Below are 14,544 nucleotides of genomic sequence, written 5' to 3'. Positions count from 1 at the left end.
CTCAACTAGGCTATGAGGGACGTAGTAAAGGGCTCCAGAAATTTCGACCACCTGGGGTTCTTTAACGTGCACTGACATCGCACAGTGCACGCGGGACTCTAGAATTTCGCCTCCATTGAAATTCGACCACCACGGCAGGAATCGAACGCGCGTCTTTCGGGTCAGCAGCCGAGCGCCATAACCACTGAACCAACGCGGCGGTCTTCGAATGAAAAGTGAGGGCAGACTGAAGTGTGTATGTATCGATACGTTTGAGCCTTCTAACGACGAAGCAGCTATTTTAACTAAAAATAGAGCTTTTACAAGCCAGAAAAGGAAAAAAAAATTAAATACAGGTATCTACACCACTGTCCGTTTTGGCAAGCAAACTGTGATGCGTCAGGACAGTTCCTTTTTTTTTTGCGAATCGCTGAGGCTAGTCTACACCGCCATTCATTTTCCCATAGTTATCACGGAGGCCTCTTTTAACTTTAAGTCACGAGTTTTAATCAAATGGAGTAAAATATTTAAATTCAATTTTCTCAGCAATAGATGCATGGTTAGCTGCCGGAAAAACGCCAGTATAGTAAAAAGGAGCCGTAGAACCAATTTTTACCGGAAACAAAAAATAGATGAAGTTCTCTCCAGACTCTTTTTAAGGATGGAAAAGCTTTTGTCATGCATTTGTTGAATTTTAGACTACTTTAAAAGCAAGCGGTTTTATCGATTATTCAGCATAAAAATACAGTGGTAGTCAAATGTTTTCTTTTAGGTGAATCCCCCAAGGTGTAGTAGATTTGTGATAAGGGAGTAATTACTCATTGGCATGTACTCAAGCGCAGCCAAACATCTACAAAGGAAAGCTATACAGCAGTGAACAGCACGAAGCGCCTTTCAAGACGATTTATGCGAGTTAACCGAACTCACTTCGAGGTGAGCGTGCTTTCCAGCAAGTGTCACAAAGCTTGTCGTGTGAGACTGTGTGAATGGCACTAAAGACGACTGTCCCTCACTGAAAGTTACACTAAATTTGTCCGTGCTGCAGGGGTATATTTTATTCTGAAGTGTGCTTCTGAGGCCTACCCTGTCGGTGACATCAAGTGTTCCTGTCCACGGGAAAGAGCTTCTTTATACGTATGAGAAGAGGTTCCTGGGTTAGGTTTTCCGACTGCCGCTGATGCACACCGTCATAGGCGGTACGCAAAGAAACCCGTGCGCGTTAACACGTGCGCGCTAAAAACCGCCGGTGCTATAAATGAACGCCCAACGTTTTACAGCGGAGTGTGTTATAACCTTGGTTAGTTTCGGTGGGCAAAAATTTATTATTTTTATTTGTAGCAGTGGTTACCATGCGACCATTTCTTGGCCTCCAGGTCTAGACCAAGGTCAAAAAGACTAACATGGAACCAAATGTCAAAAAACAAATAATTAGGGTCACACATAAGCTTTGCCTTAAGGGAATCACGCGATAGCGTTAAGAGTTATTTGCTACTTTGTTTCTTAATTAGTACCGCTTTCTAATTACACTCTCATTAGTGTACATAAGTAGGCATACTAGACCCCGAGATGCACCACAACACACAGAAGGTCTTCCCTTCAATTTCCTCATTGCGCGCTTTTCTTTACGCTGCCTGTACAGCCTCTTCAGAAGGCAGATGACTCAGGCACTTACAGAGTATTTGTTTCCTGTACCGTTGTATCGGCAATCTTTTCTGGAGTTCCTTGACACCAGTGTTTAAAAACTTATTAGGCTAATGTTCATTTCTACTGCTGCAAAAACATTCTTCTTTAAACTGCAAACATCCAAGCTGCCTGTGAAGGCATGACTTCATGCTAAGGAGATGCTAGTGCCATGGATGGTGAATTGCCGCCTGCCAATACACCAGAGACAACGAACCATTGTTTTATTCTGCGTTCTTCAGGAACATATTACATGTTATGTTCTTCAGGGACATATTACAGCGAACAATTAAGAAGGACAATGACATCACACCCAACAGTATTAGTTTTTTACCTGTGAAGAAAAACTGTGTTGTGCCATATGATCTATTCATGTTGCTGGGACTAGTTAGTCTCTGGAAGAGCCGCTTGATGGACCGCCATGCCGAATCACCGCGGTCGTCGAAATCTGTGTTTTGTGAGCAGTGCGCTTTGGTGCGGAGTGTATATGCTGCCCTGGAAGAGCCGCCTATCTGGCTCCCCTATCTGGATGCATGTGTGTGCCTCCCAGACGTTTGATGTTTTGGAAAATGGCGTCGTGCAGGGGTATGGTGGCCTGGTGTTTTGTGGCGTAAGCATGCTTAGATTTTTCTTTTCGGCACTATTTCCACGCAATAAAAAAATTTGTGTCCTAGGACTAGAGCGTCTGACTCGCAACCCAAGAGTCATAGGTTCGATTCTCAACTAACGGGCCCCTTTTTTAACTGAATTTAATTTACTTTGCATTCTTAAAAGCCATAATGGCATTTAAGTCATTCTACGACCTCGTAGCCACAGTCGAACTTGAGTTTTATTCATTTTCATTCCACAGCTCAATGTGGGAAGTCACAACCCTATCGACCAGCCCTGACTTAGTGTGACAACGCGCACGGCTTTTCCTCGGCACGTCCGCTCTAGCGCTGCCTCTTTAAAACAACACCTCCCAAAAGGTTGAAATTGTTTGTTAGCTCGTTTCCTTTTTCATGAAAGTTAGGCAGGTCTCCACGAGCACCGTATATTTTTCGTTGTTGTTTTTTTCAACTACTAAACGTCCATTCATGAACAACCTAACCTGAAATGAACGAACGACTGCCCGCAGCTGCCAATAGCGCCATGAAGCGACGAGCACGTGAACTGATAACGAGGGAAGCAGGGACACGAGAGTGCAGACAAGCGCATAGTCTCATTGTCTTGTTGCGGGTTCGCGCTCTCGGCGTCTACACGGAACCACAAGTAATTTCTTGTCGCCGGTATGTCATTTCAGAGTAGGTTGTACATGTCTATACGCGATGAATGATGGTGGGCGCTTTGTGCTGACACCTCTTGCGATATGTATGCAAAGGCCGCGCGATCATTTGTTGCGCGCGCACGCTTTTGTGTTCCGCAGACAAGCCGAACGTGACGCTGCGGCTCGGCCAACCATTTCGCGAGCTCGAGATCCAGGAAGGCGGAGACGTGTACCTCGAGTGCGTCGTGAACGCCAACCCGCCGTCGGCCGAGGTGCATTGGTCCAAGGATGGCGTCGAGGATTTCGCCACCAGGACGCTGAACGGCTCCACGCTTCCCGACGTTGTCATCTCCGGCCGTTTTCTGGCACTGCAGAAGGCCCGGCGCAGCTTTTCCGGCCGCTACGCCTGCAGCGCCACCAATAGCGAGGGCACCACCACCAGCAACTCGCTTCGCCTCAAAGTCCTACGTGAGTGCAGCCTTGCATTTGTCGGCTAATCCTTGGCTCACAGTGCTAGCAGTGCGAAGTGAAAATGTAACCTTCCGCATGGCAATCAGCGGGGCAGGTTCGCGCTCCCAGGCAGACGGGGAGAGATAACTTCACTGTCAGGTAACGACCTCTGCCCAGGCCGCTTTAAGATAGAAGGCTGCGGAAGCCGCAATGCCCTGATGTGTTCAAAAAAACTTGATTGGAAAGGTAGAATGAAAGTCTGTTCTGGAGCGAAATGTTCTCCGCTAAAAAAAAAAGAGAGAACAAGAAAATGGAGGACGGCTCTGATTACGTGCATCGGCATGACAGCATCTGATTCCTAGGATCATGCGACCAGCATGCCTATACAAAGATTAAACGGATCTTAAGGACCACCAGGTCGTCCAAATGTGTTCGAATTTTCAATAGAGAAATAAATTTTCGCAGCACTCTCCCAGCTGCTGAGGTGTTCTCTAAATATTTGTTGAGAACGGTCTTGCGCAGCCTGGGCGAATGCAGAAGAAAGCAGCTCTTTGCTTATGACAAAGATGACACATCTATTATGTGTACTGGGTAATTCCTGCGAGAGGAGACGCGGGGCTGACGCATTTGTCAGCCATTGAGTTCGGGGACTCACGATTCTTATAGCACAGCAGACACTAGCGCTGGAGCCGCTTCACCCCATAACACTGAAATTTATACTCACTGTAAATCCATTTCGTTGTCATATCTTTTACGAGCGGCCTTGCACATCATTACTCACTATTCCGAGGCTTTCCACCTGCCCCAACGGCGACGGCCGTAGAGGTCCCGCTCTTCAAACACGCACACTCCGTTGTAATATAGGCATCTTGGCCTACAGGGGCCATTCTCTAGATTCTAGATCCTTACGTCTTCTGTGGGCAGCAGCATGCTTTGCATGCGCGTTCAGAAGCTCGTTGTTGTTCTGACTGCACATCGGCGCTCGCGAACAGCGGTAGAACACTCATCCTTACGTTACTCTTCAGGAGGATCGCACATTACAAGGATTTACCATGGCTTTACCACTTTGCCATGTGCCACGGCTCTGATACAATAAAGGAGAAACAGTAATTGTGCACTATGTATACCAACATGACAACGCTGCTCCGGCAGGAAGTAGACAAGCATGTACTTACCTGATTCTCTGGTGACTTTACGATGCGCGAGCCGTTTCGTTTTCTTCATACAGGCCACATAAAGATACGGCAAAACGAATCTAGGTCCCATTAGTTATCAAAGCAGGTAAACGTAAATATCCCGAAGTTTCGTTTAACACACGAACAATTCACCGTAATCTTCAAAAAATAAAATTATTTATACAGCTAGAGTTGTAACCAGCAATTATTAACCCCACAACCCCGAACGCAGCACAAGTGAAGCTTTCATAGTATGCTATGATGATTATTGAAACTAACGCTGAAATTGCAGTTTTTATCTCTTAATCACGTGCTTCCTCCAACAGCAAAAGTCACAGCCTCGAAAACCCAGCCGACTGCATGAACCCCGTGACCCCGCTCGAGAATGACAGTCGGCACAAGCTCTTTGCGGCCACAGCGCAGCGCTGTGTGGCACCCACATTATTGAGGGCTACAAAGACGGTGAGCTTTCCAGATGAGCACGCCCGTCCAGCTAAGCGCCCACGGGAAGGGGCGCCGGTCGCCAGCGTGGCATGTATTTCCCCTGCGTAAACCAGTGCAGAAGAGCCGCGGCAATGATGGGCAGCGGAGGGGAAAAGACGGCAGACGGCGGGAAAAGCCCAGGTCACGGTCGCACCTCGCGGGGTGGCAGGAATGCGGGGGGACATCTTTGCGACCCCTGGGATTCCGCACTGCCGCGCCGTCGAGCGGAATGGCTTTAATGCTATAGTACGCGGGTCGACGTCTTCCTTGCTCCCAGGTCCACCTGGATCACGCGATGAACGCTTCAATGGCAGCCAGCGTGGTAGCGGTGTCTTGCCGGAAAGACGCCGGGTGGCGCTCCGCATATTGTGCAATGTAGAAAGGCGCGCTTAGCCCCACTGCAATCAGCTTGAAATAGAGCGCAACGGGTCTGTTAACAGAGGAGACGGCCATGATCTCTGCGATAACAACAGCGTGCATTTGGCTGTCAATCTCGGCATGTTAAACTCCTGATGATCGACGCACCGGATGCGTGTCCATCGCTGCTGATGCGCGACTTCAGATTCCCCCGAGAGGAGAAGGGATAGTGCCGCGGGAAAGAGGAGGTTCCAATTCACGGAGAGGAGACATATACTGGTGCCACATTCGTAGTCTTCTCGTCCCCAGCCGTAGTGTCTTACGGATCTGCAATCATGAGCTGCTTGTCGTCAGCCAAGGACCAGCGTGCCAATGACTATCAGAACAAAGGGTGCTGCGCCACATCAGTGAAGGAGAAATGCTCTCCCAAGTCTTACCCGCTCTAACGACCCTTCCACGCTTCCGGTTGCAGACTGTGAGGCGAATTCGCAAATGCGGCAGTGGCACCCCGACCGTTCTTTCTGCACGTTGATTGTCGTGGACACGTGGCAATTACTCCCTTGAGACAGAGAACCTCGGTGTTCGTATTGGCTCTTGTTGGTTTGGAGCGGCAGAATAATGACACTCTTTCATCCTTGACTTGCCTGCCCTAGACAGGGAGATAATTAAAATTCTAAACATGCAATTCGGGTGAACGTTTCCACTTAGCTCGTCATCTATTGCGTGCTTAACTCGACGTAACTACTATCCAGAGGAAACAGGAACTGATTTTTCGCCCCTTTCGAGATACTAAATTTCTATTTTGAGCATTTTGAGTAGTTAGGAGAGTGTGGCAAATCGCAACATGGAGCAAAATGCGGCATTTTGGCACTTAGCACCCCTTAACTTTTAAACTTGCAATCAAAATAATTTGACATATATTCCCCATGGCCCACCATGTGCCGAATAAAACTCTACTAAAGGCTGACGAGATTGGTATTTTTTAAGCACAGAAAAAAATATATTGAGGAGTGAGCCTTAGTGAACAGGGAAGTGGTCAGAAAGGCGTGAATTTCAGCCCTCTACACTTTCGGTACTGCGCACCTCAACCAACCGAGCGCCATGGATTAATATAGATAGTTATTTATCACTATTTTTATTGGTATTATCTTGTGCAAAGTTTTAGAGCGTTCGCGCCTCGCGTTCTTAAGAGATAATTATTTTAGAAGCAGTCTACAACGGGAGAAAAACGCGGCGTCGTGGTGTTCTGCGGGACCGAAAGTAAAGATGATAGTTTTACTGTTTGCTCCAAAGCTCTGCGCTTGTTTTATCATTCTCTCGGATTGTTACAACGTACAAAATGCAAACATTGATTCCTAACTGGTGTGAAGACTAAGAAAGCTCTGGAGAGCACCATGCAGCGGTGGTGCCATCAAGCGTTTGATGTCCCTGAAGACGCCTGCCTCGAAACAGTAAAGAAAAATGAGAAGATTTGAGAGGCAGGAACTTCAAAATTTCTTTGGGACCTTAACGGCCCACTCTTTCCGGCCGGCGAGAACATCTACTTGTACAACACATTCTCACAATACAGCAAGCTCTGTTCGGTCAGACCTATGATCACATTCAAAGCTCGTGTTCATGTACTGCGAATCGAGCCAAATCGCATGCTCATTCCACAAGACCGAAGCGATATGGCGACAGCTGCGACATTGGAACAGAAAAAAAAACGTTGCAGGCGGGAAATTCAAAAGAATCGTTTAGACAGGAAACACGCAAAGCTTGGCTCTAAACTCCTTGTCCTTAGTGGGCGTTTCAACAAAACAGTCCCGGGCTCCATCTGGATGCAGTGTTTGTCATGCGGGTACGATCACAAAGAATGTGTTGGTACCCATGGAGCCAACTTCATGTGATTTTATTGCAAGAATTGGTAATATTTTAAATTTGTGAGAGCGCCTGTGTTTTAGTGAATTTCTGTTCTATTCTGCTCCTGGAATTGTGGCAAAACGCGACATTCCGCTTGTGGTGGCCTGTTTATATTTACTAAGTGCGATTCCAGGATGTGAACAAATAATTCGGTTATGTTTGTCTGTTCATATTTGTGAAGAATTATGACTTTTCAGCGGGTTCTGATGCGGCTGCTTCATGTGAAGCTGGTTCTAACAAATATGTAGCACTGCGCTTCAAAACCGCTACAGTGTTAATAAAAGGCCTGCGGTCACTCATTCGCTCCTACAGATCAAACCAGTCGTCAAAAACTGCTGGCTCCGTGGACTGACTCCTCTCTCGGGTCATCCGAGCCCTTTTTCTTGCTGATAACTCGCATGACTAGTAGGCCCGCAGCTGTAAACAGATGCACATCCGCTAGATATTGGGATCAAATTTTTGACGACACCAGCAGAGGAATACGTGGCCCCAATGCACCCGTTCCTCAACCGTGTTAATTGTCTAAAGTCGATGGATCGCATTTGCTCTCGCTACTAGCATAATGGTACCTTCTCATATTATGCTGGTAAGCTTCGGGTCCTTTGTCCGCCCACAATACACAACTCAGGACGCACCACGACATGCATTACAACGGGTGCGTGCGCTGCACGGGTGCGCATGCTGACCTATATTTTTGTCAACTATCCTGCACGTGAACCTCGCATAAAACACGGCGTTTCCGCTTGAGGCATGTTCTCCCGTTCGCCATTTCAAACCAAGCGCGTGGACTGTAGTTCGGTCACGTTAAAGCGGCAACTGCACGCAACGTATTTCCGGCGTGATTTCGGCGTTGGAGTCGCGCGGCGCGCCTGTCAGCGCTCGTATTTCCGGTGCACCGACCATAGTCAGTCGGGATGCCTATCAGGAAACATGTTGGTACCTTGAAAGCGAAAGCCACTCCCTATTAAGTTTCTAAAATTTACCTAGCAGGAAAAGAGCCATCATTTTCTTTGGGATTCACTTAAAGGGTGCTTCATCCAACACGGGAATGCCGGTTAGTGTCAACTTGGTAATTCGCTTGGCTTGTGTTTGGCAGAAAACGTTGATTCGGCTTCTGAAGTATAACTGGGCCACGATTCTTCCCATTGTGGCCAAAGAAAACTATTCGCATGAAACGTCTTTGCTTCCTTCATAAATTTAATGCTATTTGATGTTTACTTGCAGGTGCGTATGAAAATAAGTGCAGGATTTCTAAGAGGTTTGCCTCGGGAAAAGTCATATTCTTATAACCGAATACACGCGTCCGGCAATTCACTTGCCAACCCTCAAGTTTACCGGTAGCGCCATTTTTCTTCCATAGCCATCAGTACAGAAGTCTGTGCCCCCCGCTTACTGCTGATCCCATTTTGATTTCGAAAACTAATTGTGCTACGGGCTTTGGTTCTCTCTATTCTCAGTCCTCCAGCAAAATAAGGTATTAAACTATCTCTCTCTCTCTTTTTTCGCGATGGAGTCTTGGTTTTCGCCTCCTCGACCCTTGGCGAAGGACGCCGCTTTCCTGTTGTCACAGAGGCAGCCGGAAGACCAGGATCACCACGGCGCTCCGGCCTCGGCCTTGGGATATAGCCTTGTCAGACTTCGGCTTCGGGCCAGTGTCGTCCAGGGTAGCACTGTTCTCGACAGCGCTGAAAGTACTCCGCCTGCAGCCGACGCCAAAATTACGACAGAAGTATGTCCCGTCTGGTCGCTAGTTAGCTGCTAGAGGAGCGAAGCGACGACCTTGCTGTTGCTGCCTGGTCTGCGCGACTGAATCACGTGGCCGCTTAGGTTTCTGCAAGCTTGCGTTGGAGCGAGTCATTACGAGGTCGGAATGCACAGCTGCGACGTACGTTTGGCGTTGCAGAAAACAGTTCGTATTCCGTATTACATTAAATTACCATTGGGTGCATGCTACTCAAGTTAGTTTAGTTAGGCTTATTTTTTCTCTTCCGGCTTTATTCGTTTATCACCCTGAAGACGCTGATACACACGTGATAGCCCAATCAAAAAGCGCAAATAATGTAGAAGGGCCATACTTCTCTGTTTTCGTGTTTGCACAACCAGAAATTTGACGCTATTTCCTCGCTTGGTCGCTTAATAATACTCCTCGAAGCGCCGTCTGCTTGCTCGTTTGGCAGCCCTGCGACATCACAAGCTGGGCGCCCTAATGCTGCCAAAACTGAAGCAGCTTTAGTCTTGATTTCTGGATATTTCTGAAATACAGCGCACTAATTAAAACTGACATGAATACAAATAGTCACACTCACGTCACGGATACCTCAATGTCCTAAAATACCATACTCATTAGGAATTAGTGCACGCTTTCTCAGAGCACAACGTCGTTATGCGGGGGAAATGAATAAAGAATTCCCAGTATTAACATAGAACGCACGGCTGTGCGCAGTGGGATTCATACATCGCATGAAAACTTTGCGAGGGCTATCGTCGCCTTCCTTTTCCTTGGCAGTAACGCTTTTGCACTGACTTGTTTTTATATAATTACCGCTCTTCTGAAACAAAATTACCCCCCCCCCCTCCCCGGTTAGGAATAAAAGTAAGACGTGTACGAGCAAACTCGCACGCTTTCCTTCACTCTTGTCCTTATCTCCATTGTCTCGCTTCGGCTCTGCTTTACAGCTTTATACTTCGGAAGCTGTGCAGCAAAAAGAGGGCACGCCCTGGCTCTAGTCGCTTCGCTTTTCAATCTTCACTAAGTCTTACTTAGGAAGAACATATCTTGACTGCTTCAAACTCTGAGCGGAAGATATTTTTTGTTTTTTTTTTGCTTCTCTGCTGCTTTTTCTGTTATCTTGGCCTTCACTCTGAGCATTGATTTTTCGCTGCGGGAAAGAATTCTGAGTTTTGCTTTTTATTTCTTTTAGCTTAAATAATATGGAGCTTTCATCCAAGTTAAGATTAAATCTTTCGGCTAGCAGTGGCCTGAGAAAACAGGAAAGATTACACAGGCTTTACGGCTCTAATTTACCACCCAGTGAGCGCAAGTTAACCTTTGGTACTTTGTGTTAGCGTAGCTGCTAGCATACGTCATCAGTTATCAGTGCACAAAGCTGGACCTCGATGGAACGAATTTTTCGACAGAAAGCATTCGTGTTATCCAAAGTTTGCATGGTCGAATAAAACATCGACTACGAATACAACAGTCAAGGAGGCGCATTGGCACGTATTCCTTTCTATTGTCTCCGAGTAAAAATTTCTCTGGTGACCATTCTGGCCTTTCGGTCGTTAATTTCGTGGAATGTTGGGCTTTCCGACACGGGGAAAGGGTCGCTCAGTGCACCACCTGGTTCATGTACCCGCCGCGGTCGCATAGCGGCAATGGCTTTCTTCTCATCAGCGCTCTTCTCGCTGGTTTAGCTCCGGGTCCCGGTACCTGCAGTTTGATAAAGCCAAATTACGACAGCTCTCATATTATGAGATTTTGAGGCCCATAAAAATTATTGACGATTTAACCCTGTTTGTAAATGCGTTATATGTGCGATAGCACGGAAGCAAAGGAGTAGGCTGCGGAGGATATGTATAACCATTGCTCACAGTGTATAAAGAAGCCTTTTGTTGTCTCAAGGACACCTTACAAGTCGTGCACACAGCAAAACCACTTATATTACTCACCTCCTGAAAGACTGTATCGAACGCGCCAAACATGTTCGTAGTCAATGAATGGGGTTAGGTCCCGCTTGTGTCGGAGTCGGCTTGAGTAGCAAGTGTAACTGGCTCACTGGGTCAGTGGACACCTCAACAGCGATTCTATCTACGTGCCGGTATACTGACAAAGAGATGTGCGCTGCGTATTTTGGCGTTGACAACGTTGTGGCGGAAACGCGGCACTGGAGCATTAGGCCGCCGGCGTTCATTGGGTTCATTGACGTTGTCGTTGGCAATGTTGTAGACTCCGTTGATTTTCAGGAAAGGAAAGGAGAATAAGTGGCTCCCTGGCTCAGTGAACACCTCAGCCGCGCTTTGTGGTACGTGGCGGTGGTGTCCACCTGCGCACGCTCCGCAGTTATTGCTCCTCTGGCTTCATCCCGACACAGGACGCCTTTTTCGCTAGCGACCCATTTAGTAGTATCGCATAACCTCCCCAAAGACGTATTTAATCCGGCGCCAACCAATACACTGACCCTTTAAGCCCTCAAGGTAACATTGAAACGTCTACTAATTAGGCGTTCCACCCTTATTTGAGCAGCCTGGCCAAATAACATATAAAAAAGATGGTTATTTGAAATAACCATCTGGCATTAAAGCATGTTAGTGCTTCGGAGGCGGCCATCTTACTCTTTCTATGCTAAGAACAAGCTGTTATACGGTACCCATGGAGAGCGCAGAATCTCCTGAGGCACACCATACAATCGGGGTAGAGTTTCCAGCTCTGTCAGTGTTCTAATTAATGAGTTTCGCTTTGCACTACATGTGGAGAAAAAGTTCATGCTGGGCAGTTGTTCTAGAGATAAAACTAAGACGGTTTAAAGTCGAACCGCGTTTCAAGTGAAACATCCTCACTCGGAGCAACTTCTTTACGTGTTTATCATTCTTGAAAATAGTCTGGTAAACATATTTTTTTATATAGTGATTGATAATAGCAATAGCACAGGCTCAAAATATTATCAACAATAAAGCTATCTGGATTAACCTCAACACTCTGACCTCATTATTTTTCGTATACATCGATGCTTTTTTTATTTTATACTGATTCAGATGTATATTTGCAGCCGTTAGGTAAATGAATGCTCTTTTCGCAGATATTTGGCTAGGCTCACAAGGCGCGGAGTGAGGCACACAAAATAAAATCTCAAGACCTTCTAATAGCTAACTGTCAGCACCAGGGCGCTTAATTATGTTGCCAATTTCCTGGCGCTTATTTCCTTCAGCTTTGAAAATTTATTTTAGATAGTCATATTTTATGCGTTTATATTTACGTCAAAGAGCAAAGTCCTACAGAGTTCAGAGGAATCAGGACCAGCGTCATGCATTTCTTTTCATTTATCTTGTCGGCCTGCAGACAAATCCCTGTCGCCTCCTAGACGTTCCGATTCGTAATAATGTCGAACCTTGGCACCTCAAACGCCAACATCTATACGCTGCTGTTTACGTGTATTCAATCATACCAAGGCGCTCACGCAATATCTTAGCTGAGCCTTAGTACACATGCTCTCAGTCAGGATGCAAGCTGTAGTCTATAAAGTTAATAAATACGTAGAGGTAGTGGCACCAAAATTGTGACTCGATCATCTGCAGCCAATCGCATTACCTTTCATCTAGGCAGCTAACCTTTAAAACGGCTCAAGATGCTAAACCTGCGTTCACAAACGTTTGTTCCAATCTCATTTAAATACCACTAAAGCACATCAATGAAGCCTCTTTGATACGGTGCTCTTCTCTTTATGCCTCCTGCTATCAACTCCACCTCCATTTTGGCCACATCCCAATAAATGGATTGCTGAAAAATGGTGCTTCAGGCTTTTAGGAATGCCAACACGGAGAGCCTAATGCATTGCGTTAACAGTCCACAAGGTCTGTGCGATGCCGTGTTTTGCCGAAACAAAAAATATCAAGAAGCCACCGAATCGAGCTCGAAATGTAGGACACGCGGCATCCCAGCCCACACAATGGCTCTTGCGACCGATTAGATTGCAGATGCGAATTAAGTTACGCTCTAGTTGGCCAGCGCGTTGCCGCACGAAGCCTCAACTTCTTGTTAGCACAGTCTATGTGAGGATGTTTCCCGAACAACCGGCATGCATAGTCCATGAAATACGAAGTGAGAATAAGCGAAACGACAGGGCTAGCGAATACAGGCACGTAATTGTCGCGCTGGGGACAGTGCTCGCACGCTGTTCGCTGACAAGAAAAACGAAGCTCTTAAAAGAAGCTTAGGCGTTTCCATGAAAGTTCCTGTAGAGTAGAAAAACATTCGCCTGTGCAGTGAGTGGGCCTTTCATGGTCCAGTAAATGAAATTTTACCTCCATAACACCATCGCAGCCCTTTACTCCGACATCGAATCCACTACATCGGCTTCTTACCCATTCGAATTTCTAAGGGGATGTATTTCTTTTCAAGAATTCAAGACAAAACTGAAGCGACGAGAGCGCTACCACGGGGACATGTTCCCACGTGCGGGATTTCCTTCGCCGGGATGGGAAACAAGCACGGGGCCAACGCGGCTGTAATAGCTGGCACACTTTCGCATGAGCCGGCGGGCACTTTGTTTTGTTCTCCACTGCGGCCGCCTACGTAACGCGCGACGCCGGGACCCCGTTCAGGCGGGAACAAATCGAGCGTTCCGGCAACCACGCCCGTAGTTTTACTCCGCCATCGGGCCGCTCCACGTGCGGCGGCAACGAGCCCACGATAAGCATGGACGGGGCAAAGCCCAGACAGGGCCGGAAATGAACAGGCGTTACCACGCGCTAGCACCCCATGAGGCCAGCAGAAAGAAGCGAGAAAGCAATAGCGACCCGCCTGTTATTATTCTGCTAATGAACAGTGATCAACGCAGGCCGAAACGCAGCAAAACACAGGCCCGGAAGTAAAGATCCAAACGCCGGGAGCGTGTCGCGCATTTCTTTTTATTCTTGTCTCACTTGCGCTCTCTATTACTTTGGGTCCCGCTATTCGAAACGCACACAAGCGCAGAATGGTCGCAGAGGAAGACGTACAAAAGGAGACGTAAACGGAGCACAAAAGACATGGCCGATTTCAATCGCATAAAGAACCTGACCGCGGCAGAGTGCCTACCCGCAGAATAATAACAGAAGGACATATAGTCCACTGCACCACCGCCACGAGAAGCGCAGTCGTTCGGCCGCTATTATCCGTGAAAAGACGGGCGGAGCAGCGTCGTCCTCATCGCTGACGAGCGGTTTCTGTTCGAGGAGACGCGTGATCACGCACGCAGCTCGCTGCTGTCCCGGCAGGCAGCGCGGCGGCTCCTGGCAGCGCATCCTCGCTTTGACTGCGCATCTCGACCTCGACCTATAGCGTCTCCAAGATGGAGTTAAGAACTTGTCTGGCAAATAATATAGGCCACCAATACTTCATCTTTGGTGTTCAGATCAAACTGTCGCTCCAAATTTCAAGAACAAAATTTACAGTTAGGCCCCCTGTTATAAAACAAGAAATGAAAAGACAGAAATAAGACTTTCATATTATTTGGAATATTTTTTATTCGGAAGATATTAACATACTGAAGTAACCTGATGTGACAAGTTACTTTT

At 47.1% G+C, this 14,544-nt stretch overlaps 1 protein-coding gene across 2 annotated transcripts in view; it reads left to right on the top strand.

The window, feature by feature from the left end:
- The window catches only part of LOC144136190 (neural cell adhesion molecule 1-like), a 408,281-nt gene that overhangs the window by 133,413 nt on the left and 260,324 nt on the right, over positions 1-14,544 (top strand). For both annotated transcript variants that reach the window (XR_013315572.1, XM_077668279.1), the window contains exon 6: positions 3,065-3,373. Coding sequence is in view for 1 of the 2 variants with exons in the window: in XM_077668279.1 (XP_077524405.1) it covers positions 3,065-3,373 (309 nt within the window). In the remaining variant the exon portion in view is untranslated. The remainder of the gene's footprint in view (positions 1-3,064; positions 3,374-14,544) is intronic.

This window comes from Amblyomma americanum, chromosome 1, assembly GCF_052857255.1.
Source record: "Amblyomma americanum isolate KBUSLIRL-KWMA chromosome 1, ASM5285725v1, whole genome shotgun sequence".
NCBI classification, from domain to species: domain Eukaryota; kingdom Metazoa; phylum Arthropoda; class Arachnida; order Ixodida; family Ixodidae; genus Amblyomma; species Amblyomma americanum.
Note: the sequence above shows the minus strand (reverse complement) of the source record. Positions and strands in the feature narration are given on the sequence as shown.